Below are 14491 nucleotides of genomic sequence, written 5' to 3' on the forward strand. Positions count from 1 at the left end.
TAAATTGAGTTAGATAATAATAATAATAATACCACATTTATATAGCGCCCTTTTCATGAGTAATCATGTCCATGTGACCTTGTTGTAAATGACCTAATAGTACCCTTGGGTTGTATTTGATGGGCAGTTAATATAATCAAATTACAATTGTGTGTTTTATGGGCTGATACTCTTGACAGACCTGTAGACCATTTCTGCTAAGGGAGAGTTTTGCCTCATGAAAACCGGTTGAACAGCTCGAGTACAGTATCATAATGTTGAAGACAGGCCGATTTTCTTAACAAAATACTATTTTGATAGATTTAATATTCGTTTATACAAATGTATTGATTTGCGATGAATGGAACATTTCAATCTCTCAGACTCCCAGTTTGTTTGGTAAATTTAACACAAGTAGGTAAATTTATGGGCCCTTGGAGAATAAAACTTATATTGCAATACTTTGACAATATTGTAAATACTGTACGTATTAACCATTTTTGGTTGCCATTTGAATCGAAATTGTCTTATTGTGAATGTGGTTACTGTTAAATGTATAAACAAAATATACAAAGAACATTTATTACTGTGACTGTGGGTAGATTACTGACAGTTGCTTCTCAACGAGTTTGTATTAATTAATAATTATAAAAAATATAAACATCGTAGTGGTGTATCGTTATTCTTTACTCCATGCATGTACTTTACTATTTCAATCGACTATAACAGAGACAGTTTTAAACAAGAAATATTTCTTACAAAAAACGCTGCTCGCTTATTGAAAAATAATTTTTATTTCAAATGTTTTTTAATGTGTCATTTTATTGTCACATAATAGTTATTTTACCTGGAAAAAATGTAATTTAAAGCAACAAATACTTAAATTGTCTGTCAGACAATGGTTTTTGGGTTTCTTTTCTTTTTTTATATGTGAATAAATATTATATTTTTGTTACAACAGAAGTGAATACTCAATTTCTGTTACTTTAGTTAATTTTATTGCTAAGGTAAAATCTGGGGGTCACTTCATCACCCTAGATATTTCAATTGTGAAGTATCCTATTACAAACACAAACTTTATTGGACGGTTTCGATAATAATTCAATGAATATCTGACAGTGAATATACCAGAAATGCTTAGGGATTTGTAATTTTAGCATGACATGTCCTAATAGACTCTTTCCCAGCCGTTTTTTGGGTCTACTGTAGCAGCTGGAATCAATAAATCATAGTGGAGTTTCCATTTTCACAAAACTGTCTGTCCTTAGAACTATAACTGCTGCTTGCTTTAGCTTCTGATTGAGTAGTCCTAATGGGACGTAGCGGGCTAGAGCAGCAGCGTGAAAAGTATTATAAATTGTAAATGTTTTACTGTGTTTAGTGGTATATTATTGATAGGCCTATAAAACCTTTAAAACAATATTTCGTTACTGAGTGGATAGAGAATATATTTAAAAATTGTTCTTCCCATCCTCTTCCCCATCCCTTAACTCTAATGTTATATACAAAACACAAATTGGGTTTGTTTAAATGAGTTCAAATAAAAAAATTGGACTCATTTTTAAGACAAGGCCTAATTCCCAGGGTGCTAATTTTACATAAATCAACGTGACTATTTATTCGTTTCTGTAAACGACAATGTACTATAGTCCTGCGTTACGTACATTTTTTACGCTGAACTTACTGTGTATTCGAGAACCATCTGTGGACACGACCTAGATGGTACGCGAGCGAAGCGAAACGAAAAACGAAATCAAAGACGTTTATTCATCATTTTGTGCACTCACCATGAAAGTTTGCTGTTTTAAAGTATGGACATTTTTTAGTTTTAATTGTGTTTCTTAAAGAGGTATTGATTAATTAACGCTGCGGTTAATTAAATCGGATTTGAATAGGTATATTTTGTAGTTTTAATAAAGTTAATTACTTTCATAGAAAAAAAGAAAGAATGTTTTTACTTATAAAATAACAAAATAAATTTAACCAAAAACACATTTGTGGATTATACATAACTAGCATTAGTAACCATCTTCGACGGGTGTGAGCCCCGCTGATTTCAACCACGCCGAGAAAACTTAACGTATGTAAAATAATATGTAAGAATTGCAATTGAAGTCTCATTTTTTATGTTTTAAATCCATTTGTACACAAAGGATTGAAAGAAAGTTATGGTAGGCTAAAGCTAAATGCTAATTATAAATATGCAATGTTGCGGTCAGTAAAATTCATTGTAACAAAATTAAATACAACATTTTACATACACTTGCAAGTGTTACGTACGTCCGTCCGTAACCTGAAGTTCATAAAGAAAGTCCACTGTTATTTACGATTTGAAAGTAGGCCTATTGCTAGAAGATATTGAAAGAATTTTGAAAATAATGGTACGTCTGTAGAGAGGCAAATAATTAAATATTATTTTAATTAATGATTACCACACAGTACAGAAATATGTTTCCTTACAGGTAGTAGCCGTTTACTACTGAAATACAATACTGATGAGATATCAAATTTGACGCTTTTATCTTTACTGTATTCATGTACATGTAGGAAGCTTATAGAAGAACTGTACAAATTACTGCATGGGCTTATATACATTAACACTTATTTCTGTAGGACTTTCATTACAAAGGTTTACTTGGATTGGATAGACAAAAAACAAAAAATAACATAGCTACAGTATATGGGGAAAAAATGTTAAGGCGTGTAACGTTTTATAAACTGGAAATAAGCAGACTCAGGTGGTCCAACGTTGACAATCCCGAATACCATGATACAATAGGACTTGTACAGTAGGTACAGATGTAAACTGATGTAATTGCACTGCAAAGTAAAATTAAAATGCATTCCATACTTTTTGATTACAAATTAGGAAATCCAGAGTAAACAAATCATGATAGGCATCAAAAGGTATAGCCGTAATTATAATTAAGATTCTGTACCAATGATAAGCTGGTAATTATCTGGTGGATTGGTAGAATAATGAAGAATACTACGTTCAAAATGGAAGTGAACTGAAGTAATCCACGACCATGTGGATTTTCTTTTACTTAAAAATGGTGTCTACCCTATAGACTCACCTCTCTTTAAGTGTAATGCTGTTGTTTTTTTCTTGTTTCCTGCTTGTATAGGCTTAATGAGAAAATCTGGAAATTCCACATTTCATAGCCTTTTGATCCAGAGGTCATTTTTAGTCCTAATTTAATAAATATTTGGTTTACAAACTTTTTATATAGACCATGACCATCTCCGTTGCAAGATTGATGTTGAGTTCAAAATTCACACCAATCAGAGTTTGTACCGCGTCGTGCATAGAGGACAAACTTTTGTGTTTGCCTTAATATATTATATAGAGATATAACTGTATTATGGTATATTAAAATGGCATATTCAACAACAAAAAATGTAAGAATCTTTAAATTATTATTGATATGTAATTTTGTTTGTTTATTATCTAACATTTTGGAGCAAAGAGTTTCACAAAAAGAAATTAAGTAAATGTAACAAATGCGGCCTCTATTTTCAAGGAGATGTACATTTTCGGAGGCACAAATAAATAAATCGGACATTCATAACTAGAAACCTCTTTGACTGCTTTATTATTAATTTTCATAATTTATGGCTGTTTCACAGGGCAAAGTAAAATGGACAGAATGAAAGCGAACAAGTAAGGTGTATTTCTAATAATAATAGTTCATTCTTATAGCGCATATAGGCAAGCTCTCAATGCGCTCCTTATATAGCGCATATAGGCAAGCTCTCAATGCGCTCCTTATATAGCGCATATAGGCAAGCTCTCAATGCGCTCAACATTATTACCAAAGTCATAAATAATAATAATAGTTCATTCTTATATAGTGCATATAGGCAAGCTCTCAATGCGCTCAACATTATTACCAAAGTCATAAATAATAATAATAGTTCATTCTTATATAGCGCATATAGGCAAGCTCTCAATGCGCTCCTTATATAGCGCATATAGGCAAGCTCTCAATGCGCTCCTTATATAGCGCATATAGGCAAGCTCTCAATGCGCTCCTTATATAGCGCATATAGGCAAGCTCTCAATGCGCTCCTTATATAGCGCATATAGGCAAGCTCTCAATGCGCTCCTTATATAGCGCATATAGGCCAGCTCTCAATGCGCTCCTTATATAGCGCATATAGGCAAGCTCGCAATGCGCTCCTTATATAGCGCATATAGGCAAGCTCTCAATGCGCTCCTTATATAGCGCATATAGGCAAGCTCTCAATGCGCTCCTTATATAGCGCATATAGGCCAGCTCTCAATGCGCTCCTTATATAGCGCATATAGGCAAGCTCTCAATGCGCTCCTTATATAGCGCATATAGGCAAGCTCTCAATGCGCTCAACATTATTACCAAAGTCATTTTTTTTTATCAAACGCGCAAGGAAATATACTCCAGAATGCAGATAGTAATCAGCGCAAAGTTGTGAAATTAATATATAAAATAACATTTTTGTTGAAAACAACACCTAATACATTTTGAAAGGTCATATCCCACATATTTAAAAATAATTTTGAACAACAAAAAATGAGGATGATTTTATATATATTATTTTTATATATACTGTTTATTATATTCCTAAAAAGGTTTTTAGGAATTAACATTATTTTGTTGACTTGTAATGTTTTATTTCCCCAAATAATGTTGTGCTGCTATTTAAAAGAAGTTCTGTTTATAAATTATTTTGTAGAAAAACTGCCAAAACAATAAAACATGAACAAGAAAAAGAAAGAGATGTGTCGGAAAAGGAAATAAAAGGTGAAAATAAAACAAGTTATAGTTGTTTATAAGTCACACATTTACCACAATTAAATTTTTGGACTCTAAGAGGACAAAGTAATGAACCAATGTTATGTAAAAGTGTATTTCAATCCATTTCACCATTGGAAAGCCATTATGGCACAACGTTTTAAGAACTGTGCTTTATAATATATTGCCTTAAAATCTGTATGTGTTTTTCTAATGCAGAAAATAAATTTGTATGAACTGTAGGTGTCTTATCTAATTCTAACAAACATATTGTACTTTTATTATCAATTTGTTATAGGTGAAGATTACACTTACTAATGCTTAGTCTGCTGAGCTGAGAACATATACCTAGCTGGACAGGTAAGTTATTTATTATTTACTGTATTAATTAAACATATAGAAGGACATTATAAGAAAAAACACACAGCCCCTCCTGAAAAAAATGTTAATTGAATTGACAAATTGTATCGAAAACACACTAGTTCATCTCAGATAATAGTAACATTTAAGCATTTCTTCATATTTTTTTATATAGATTGCTTGAGCCATGGTGTCAGTCAGTATGAGATGCATTAAAAAAAATATTATACATTTATAAAGCTTAGTCTACACTGACAAACCTTCGTTTGCAAACTCTGAGTTTTCAAAGTCTACCTTGTAGACCAGTTGACAAACTTTGAAAACTGCAGAAAACAAGTTTTCACAAGTCTACACTAACAAACTTTGAAAATAGACCTGATTTTTGTGTTGAGTTGGTGTTTCCTTTGTAACTCTCAATAACCTTTTAATAATAAAATAAATTTTATAAATAATTCATAGTTGAAGATTCAAATAATCCTCTGATCACATTATGGCACTGAATGGTCAATTTACTCAATGGAAATATGAATGGCCAGAACTATTAGTACAGAACAGAATATAATCTTGCAGCCTGCTGGAAATAATGCTGTCAAAGGAATCGTGTTTTTGCAAATTTTGAAACCACTATTTTATCCATTTTTTCATTTTTCTTTTAGTTGTGTTAATGTTGAAATTACTATTACTATTACAGTATAATTATTATTATGTATGTATTAACATGTTAATGCTTATTGGTATGCTCTTGTGAATAATAAACATTAGGTCTCAATAGAATTGAGCCCATTTGTCTAAAATAATACTTACTACCGTCTGGCAACACAGAGTCAGATGTGCGGCAAACTCTTTTTCAACGCGGTGGATCGATGATAGTGATTACAATTTTTTTATTTTGAAAGGCCAATTGCATTTTTAATATTAACCACTTAAAAGTATCCGGAAATGCAAGTTAATAATAATATTCTGGATTTATATAACACCTAATGTTGTGAAACCAACCTCTAAGCGCTGAACATTCCCCAGTAATTTTTTTTAATCAAACACGTATGGAAACATACTCCCATAATGCAGCTAGTAATCAGTGCAAAGTTGTGTCTTGATCTAAACCAGGGTTCCCATTTATTCACCTGGGTGGAGAGAGGCAAACGTAAGTAAAGTACAGTATTCAAACCTTGATCTCATGATCTGTAGTCAAACGCCCAACACAATGCGCCACACGCCCTTACAAAATGTTCTGCCGGTTTAGGAAAAAAAATTCGGAAAATAATAATAGCGACTACGCAACTATCAGATGTTTCTGAGCGTATGCAGAGTTTTTTTTTACTTGATAGTGGCATAGTCTAGTAACATGTGAAAACAAAAAGTTGTTTATAAGGCAACAAAAATAAAAAAATATCGTATATCATAATAAATATTTTTTAATTCTCGAGTTTTGTTCACTGTATAGACTTAAAAATAGTGCAATATCCTGACTGGGAAATTTATAGTCAATGTTTTTAGACACGTACAATAAATTATCATTTCCTCATAATATTCAAAACCATAACAATACCATTTTCTATTAAATAGGCTGTATGCTAGGTTGATTATCAATATGAAAGTTCTGTGACACACAGAACGCGGTAAAATGTGTGTTTGTAATTTGCATAACAATAAACATCTTTATTACACAGTTTGCATCCTTATAGAGATGCGCAATTATAATTATACTATACCACCAGTGAGAGTCTAGACATACATAGCCTACGAGGGTAATTTTATGGAGCAGTAATTCTGTTTTAGATTCAGTTGTAGCGTGAGTTATATCTATCATTATTATTATTTAATACTACAGTACTTTTATTTAATATAGACTGTTTGATGTAATCAGAAATAGCCAGTAGATAGCTAGTAAACAATGCTACACTGACAGTGGTTTAGCATAGTATGTACAGTAACAACTAATACAGAAATATTGTGCAATTAGAACTAAACAAGGCCAACAGCCATAAGTCGCGTGCTAAAACGCATAGTGATACCGGACCGACAGACAGACCGACAGACAGACCGACCGACATAGTGAACTATAGAGTCGCGTCCATGCGACTAAAAATTGTAAATAACATTCACTTGCATATTATGAAAATATTAAATATGAAATGATGTAGCATGCTGCCAATCTATAGATTAGATTAACTTTTAGGCCTTTCTTTTTGTTATTTTTGTATGTGTTTTTATATTTATATCTATATTTTCATCCTGTAATTGGTGTATACTGTTGGATGTGAAAGAATAAAATACAAAATACAAAATATATTGCAGGCCCGTAGTAGGCAGGCGGATGGGGATTATGGTTTGAATAAACCCCTTTGTCTGCAAACCCTCATTTCCCAGCAAGCCCTTTTGATTTATGAGGATAAAAAACATCAAATCATGTCAGGACAAGATGTCTTTAGATAGGGGTGTGACCAGGGAGTTGTTACAAATCCATGGTTTGAACATAGATATAAAGCTCTGTCTACACTATCAAACTTTATGTGATGTGCCCATATATGGACATGATGACATACCATAATTGGGCATATCACTACCATATTTGGGCACATGACACCATTTTTGTCAAAGTAGTTTGATGTGTAGAGAGAGCTTTATAGTAGTTTCATTTTCTCCTTCTTGGACTAGCTAAGGCATGTGGTGCACCCTAACCTTGTGTTGCTCCCAGAGCCTGAATTAATTTTAGCGGCTATTCAATACCTGAACAATGACTCAACATCATCTGTTGAAATTTCATGTTTAACTAAATTTGTTTATACCACACTTTCATTTCAAAAGATATAAATAATATAAACTGACATTTCTGGTTTATTTTAACATTTGACTGAAAGTTATGTATCTGTCTCTACAAATGTTTGTGAAAAAATTATATAAGGATAAGGATATATCTAATATGTAAAATTTGCTAACCACATATTGATTTTGTGTGTATTGTTCACCATCATGTAAAATTTGCTATTGTTAAGCCACATTGATATTATAATATGTATTGTGCATGTGAGGTTCAAGGGTTACATCAGTCTTAGAAGGCGTCTATGGAAATGAACAAATCAATAATGCACAAACACAATGGTACTGTAAATTGTAAAAAAATGGATATGGATGTCAACATGTATTTTGCTTTTTGCATAGCTGGTTATGCAAGTTTCTCTGTAATTTCTGGCACTTTAACCTCTGAACCTTGGAAGCCCCCCTTTCTCCCAGCCTAAAGTTGCTCACTCCACTAGCAAAAACATAATAAAGTTACTGGATTTGTTCTTTAGTTCCCCTCACACCTTCTAAAACAATTTTCTAGGTAACCCAGGGTATTTTTTTTCTAGGAATGATATGTTATATATTTATATATATTATAAATTTTAAGTTCTGTTGTCATAGAATAAAAAATACTATAACATGCCGTAGAAACTAATCGTAAAATGTACAGATGATAATACTGTTTTATTTGGCAATATATATCAAGCATTTATAAAGACTCTGAAGCCCTCTAAACACACAAAACTCATGTTTAAGAACTATAGCATCATATTTTCTGTATTCCTTTAAGATTGGTAAGATATATTCGTCATTAAATGTGTTATGCTGAATTATATACCACCATGGTAGTTAAAAAGCTAGTTACAACCATTCTCTTCTGGGAATATCTGTACTAATATATTTCTTGACTGTGTCTTAAATGTTGCATAATCTCCAGGTCACTTTGAGTGATACGTTCGAACAAATGCATCAATTATTTATTATATTATCATTATAACATAGAATCAATGTTTTTTGGACATATTAAAGGTGTATTGTCCTCCTGAAAATATAATTCTTAAACAATTTGTTTACTGAATATGCCATTTTAATGTCACATTAAATAGTTATCCGCTATGACCAAAAGTTGGATTGAAAAAAAAATTGTATTTAACTGAAAAAACCCCTGTAATTTAAAGCAAAAATCAGTCAAATTAGCTGCCAGCCAACAGGTTTTTGGTTGAATTTAACCATTTATTAGAGTATATCATTGTATGACTGAACAAATTATTGTTTTTCTTTTTTTTTCTATAGAAGTGATTAACTTTATTAAAACTACAAAATAACCTATAGTATTCAAAGTCTGATTTAATTAATCTTCATTTTTCAAGTTTTTGGGGGACAATACAATATCTTTAAGCAACTCCCTTCTATTTTAGTTATATCATGGACGAATAACAACTAGTTTACCTCCATGGTTATATAAAGTAGCTGAATTATTAGCTTTTCTTAACCAAGCATTCCTCTCTCCAGACTAGACAATCACAATACTGTATGTTTGGTAACATTTCCACTCAAAGAAACAGAATTCTAAATATCATACATTATTGAGTTAGGAAATAAAGACTTTAGTTTAAGAATTTTGAAGTCATAAAATTGTCTCAAACATTTTGGGGTTCAGTTTCTTCAAATCAATAATCAAATTATCTATAATTCAAAGTGATATTGTTAAAAATCACACAAAGTGTGAACATGATTTATTTCTTTATTCTTTATGAATTTATTGTAGATGGTGTCATTTTAAGAATCTTCCATGCAATATAATCTGTAACCATAATTACATGACACCATTGGATGTAATCAGTAGTGTACAGGCTAAATAATATTCTTTTATGGAATTTTGCAGGCTAAAGCAAACTTTGAAATGGAAACAAATTTCCAGCAACTGAAATTGTCTTTCAGTGGACACTATAGAGGTGACAAGTATAAGTGGCTGAGGTTCTTCCTTTTCGATCACGTAACTGTAGAGGATATTACACATTCTTTTAATAGTGATTTTTTAATAGACAAACTCGAGCAGGAAGGTATAATCTCACCACAGAATGTCAGCCTTCTGTTAGATATTGCTTTAGTAACACAATTGACGGATGCCGTAGATCTGGTAATTCAGTATATGAATGTCAATGGTCAATACACTGATAAAGAAATTTCAAAATATCGAAAACAACTATTTGAGGTCTTAAGAGAAAGTGAACAAACTAATTTGAGCAGGGTTATTGCTCACTATGGTATGAAGTCAACTGAAATTAAAGATATTTGGGATGCAGTTTTGATGTTAGAGATTTGTGGCGATTTAGAAGATGACAATGACAAAATTAAACATTTTGAGAGTCTTCTTAAAATAAGCTCAAAGGAAGCACTAACTGGTAATAATTTTTTCCTTTTGATTGTATAGTTTTAATTTTTTAGGGTAAAAAAAAGATAATAACATCAGAGGGTTAACTAAGGCAATGTAAAGATGTAAGCCCACCGTAAAGTAATTTGGTAGGTCATTCAAACTGCTTGTGATTGATCAACTCACTTGCGTTGCGCCTACATTGTTGCGTTGTGTCCAAGTAGGAACCAAGCTTAAGCTATCTTTTGTACAGTAGATCAACTTTATATTGTGAATGAAAATATGGCGGTGCAGAGATTAAAGCTTCAAAACGCTTCCCTGCTCAGCATTGTTTGTCATCTATTGAAGTTGTCTTCCGTTTTGTGTGAAAAGTGTATCCCTTGTGGTCAGCAGCTTGATTATTGACCTAGGCATATGAAAATTGATTCACATGTTCCCATACAGCAATGAAACCAGTCTTTAAAATCTTATCGGGAATCGGGAAATAAATTTTTGAGTAATCCTGCTAACTAACAAACACACACAAACACACCCGATCTACCTCATAACCTCTTGCCATTCTGGCAGAGGTAATAAGTATTAAAATAATTATGTAGAATATATACTGTACACAAATTTAAATTATAGTTTTTGTTATTACTTACCTAAAAAACCATTTTTTGTTGAAAAAAGATTACTAAACACTGCAAAATTCCAAAAATACAGCAGCCGCCATCAAAACCAAAACAATTCTGGCAATTTTGACACCCCAAACTTCTTCCCTGGGGTGAATAAAATATAGTTTAAAACCTCTGGTCATTTTGATACCTCATTACGCGCTAGAATCCCCTCCCCCAACCTCTACTGCTGGCCCCAATAAAGAAAAAACGTGAACAACTATTTTAAAAATGTAATTAGACTATAAACTAAACACATCTGTTTGATATATCCTGTTGAAATAAAAAAAAATTGCGGAAAATGGCCAATCTTGCATTGTACTGAAGGTGATCATGGAAATTGCTATAACAAATACCATAAAAGTAATATTTTTATTCTGCAGATCAAATTGTGGAGGTAATTGTGGATTCTACAGGTGGAACGCTTCACCTTAAGGATGAAGACATAAAGTTAGAGATACATTCTGAAGCAATTGAAGGGGAGGAAGTGAAAGTAACGCTAGAAATTTTTTCTGAGGAAATAGACATTCCCATATCTCATCCTCGGGAATCAATAATATCACCTATAATTAAATGTGGACCAGAAGGTACCACCTTCAACAAGCCTATTTCATTGTCATTTCCACACGATGCTGTAAATGAAGAGAATTGGGAATTCACTCTACTTGTTAAAGATCACATTCAAGATGAATGGAAACAAATAGCATTGACAAATGATAGAAAGGACGTTCATTTTACTTTAAACAAAGGTCTATGCTGTATAACATTAAATCATTTTAGTTGGTATGCACTAAAGGGTCATGTCAGAAATGCCGTTCATGCTAAGAAAAGAATGTTGTCAGGAGTTTTTGGAAAGATGCTTGCAAACGATGAGTATCAACTTCAAACAAGACTTTGTAAGCCGTCGGATGTAAAGGTAATTAATATATAATTAATTGTTATTAAACTGTATTTGAATAATGTAGTTATAATTTGTATTATTTTACTTACATTAACCTTTTAAAATATAGATATATTTTAATAAATGCATTTTGCTAGCTAGCCTTGTACTTTTTATTATGCCAAGTTAACTACTTTAGGTAATATTACTATTGACCAAACATCTGATCCCAACCGAGAAGTAACAGTGATTTTTGGCTTTTCGCAGAATTATTATTTCTAGAAATGGTGACAAAGTGGATTTTCTGCTTCTTTTCACAAGCACTGAATTTGAGCTAACGTCTAACACATTGATTAAAATTGATGGCAGAAACATTCAAAATGTCATGTTGAATCATAAATTGAATTGATTCCTGATCATTATAAAATATACAGTGAAAAAGTGAACACGATGATTACATCTGACTTCCCTCAGATAATAGAAAACGTGTAATAAATCGGGAGATCAAACCTGGTTAAACAATTTATGCAGATTTGAAAAGGGTGTAGGAAACAAATATGTACACAAATAACATTAAGTTTATGTATTTCAGAAGATAAAAGAAGACCACAGAGAAACCGGTGAGCAGCTTTTACGACCACCTGTAGATGTACTTGTTATGTATAAAAAGATGAAAATTACTGTAGCGGCAGTATCAGAACAAGAATGGAATGTTCAAGATGAAAATGTACAAGTAAGAATATTTGTTCTAATTTACATTACATGTATTATACAAATCATCACAATTTTTTAGGTTTGCATGGTAAAGAATATGCATTAAACACGTTTTTGCAATAATACCACATAACTTGGGAATTCATAACTTGATCAATAAATAACAAAATCTCCATTGCTATCAGTATCAACCATGGACCATGATGCTGACTTAACATAGAAAGTCTGTCTTTGATTAGTCTCTTTGAAGGATGCACACCATTCTTTTTGTGGATTTATCATTGAGAAAAAAAAGAAAATTAATTTATATATAAATAAATAGTAATATTAATCACCGCAGCAACCAATTTTTTATTTACAATGCCTTAGAGCTGTAACATTTTATGCATGACTTTTTTCCTAGACTGTCACTGCTGAATACTTATGGCGTGGAACACCATTGAAGACATTTCTTTTAAGAAGAAGCAATTCATTAGAAAATGTCTTAAAGGCAACAGTATCACTGTCACAAGAGTCAAATCGTATTGATCCAGTGCCTGTGTATTGTAAGTATTTCAAATGCTAACATCAATTTAATTTAAGTAGCAAATCAAGTCTACATTTATGATGAAGTAAATAAAATGTGGTATTCAAAATGTTAATCAGACATTTTAACCATTAGAGTGAGGTGAATAACAAATAATAACAATGTTGAATGTTGGCTTGTTTTTATCTGGTACTACAATATATTAATTGTTACGTTCCTATTAAACATCTTAATTCTTTTGAGATTCCACTTTTAATTCACAAATTTGGAATAGAGATTGAGTGTAAATGTTACATTGTGTTTTACATTTTGTAGGGCGTAACATTTTATTTTACTATAATTCAGGAAAGTGATTTGAAAAGCTTATTAATTATCAATTGTGAATATTGGCGCATATAATGTAATAACATATGTTAAAATTCCAATTACCTACACAACATGTATATGACGTACGTCTGTATTTGATTATTGAAAATCTTAGTTGGGGTGGTTTTCCTGATCTCACAGATTTCCTCTCTTCATCGTATATAAATTATTAATTTCCAGTAAAATATCACTTGGTGATCGTTTCACAATTGTACATTATTTTGTTTCTTTTTTCTATTGAAATAATTATGATTGTATATTTTGTTTGTATTTTTTGTTACAGGTGATGTTGAGACAACAAGGCCAAATCCAGGTATGTTATATAATTATATTATGATAATGCTTGAGATTAATTTCTTTTTCAATAATGTTTTATGAAGAACTTAACTCAAGCTTTAATTATTTAATTTTTTATTTGTTTCATCACATGCCGGGACAGGTGTTCCTTCCAGTACAGATGTGTCTTCTGGTGCAGGTGTGTCTTCTGATACAGGTGTGTCTTCTGGTACAGGTGCATCAGACCAATGTATTAGGCAAGGTAATAATACTCTTCAGTTACAGTACTAATGTACTTACATTTAGAAAAATAAGTAAAAAAATAAGGGTTTTCTCAAATCTATCATGTTTACTGTATCTGTACGGTGACTTTTAGCTGATACAAGATTGATACGAGTTTGTACCTTGGTCTGATGGCTTAAAAATATATAATCTGAATCATCATGTTTCATTTAAAATGGTTACTTCTTATAAATTGGTTGTAAACATACTAATATTCATGTTATTAGTGATAGGTTATGGTGACTAGAAGAATATAATTAATTTGTTGCAGAAACAAGAAATCCGTTGACAGAAAAGTTTAATGTGTTAAATGATGATCTCAGTGAAGTCTTTACGAAGAATAAGAGAAAGTCTTTGTCTATGTAGAGCATCTTGTGTATATGTTTGTCTTATATGTTCTAGTGCAGTATATGGAGAGCCATCTCGATAGTGCTTTGCACTCATGGCAATCCTCAGGGTGCTGCACCGCTGTGTTGTCATGTATGTTTGCCTGAAAATAAAATAAAATAAAAAATAAAA

General features: G+C 31.8%; 1 protein-coding gene across 1 annotated transcript; it reads left to right on the forward strand.

The window, feature by feature from the left end:
- The first annotated feature begins 6822 nt into the window (after positions 1-6822).
- Positions 6823-14480, forward strand: LOC140046808 (uncharacterized). The gene is made up of 8 exons (XM_072091532.1): positions 6823-6906; positions 9784-10303; positions 11312-11844; positions 12401-12541; positions 12926-13067; positions 13698-13727; positions 13854-13952; positions 14244-14480. The coding sequence occupies exons 2-8, from the start codon at positions 9802-9804 to the stop codon at positions 14336-14338; spliced, it is 1542 nt and encodes a 513-aa protein (XP_071947633.1). The 5' UTR covers positions 6823-6906; positions 9784-9801; the 3' UTR covers positions 14339-14480.
- The last annotated feature ends 11 nt before the right edge of the window (positions 14481-14491 follow it).

The sequence above is a fragment of the Antedon mediterranea genome, chromosome 4 (genome assembly GCF_964355755.1).
Source record: "Antedon mediterranea chromosome 4, ecAntMedi1.1, whole genome shotgun sequence".
In the NCBI taxonomy this organism is placed as follows: domain Eukaryota; kingdom Metazoa; phylum Echinodermata; class Crinoidea; order Comatulida; family Antedonidae; genus Antedon; species Antedon mediterranea.

What these genes read in the sequence shown, in the direction of transcription:
- LOC140046808 (XM_072091532.1), top strand. Translation starts at nt 9,802, where the DNA reads ATGGAAACAAATTTCCAGCAACTGAAATTGTCTTTCAGTGGACACTAT. An exon ending in CTCAAAGGAAGCACTAACTG is followed by an intron (nt 10,304 to 11,311) that starts GTAATAATTTTT and finishes TTTATTCTGCAG; the next exon opens with ATCAAATTGTGGAGGTAATT. An exon ending in TGATCCAGTGCCTGTGTATT is followed by an intron (nt 13,068 to 13,697) that starts GTAAGTATTTCA and finishes TTTTTGTTACAG; the next exon opens with GTGATGTTGAGACAACAAGG.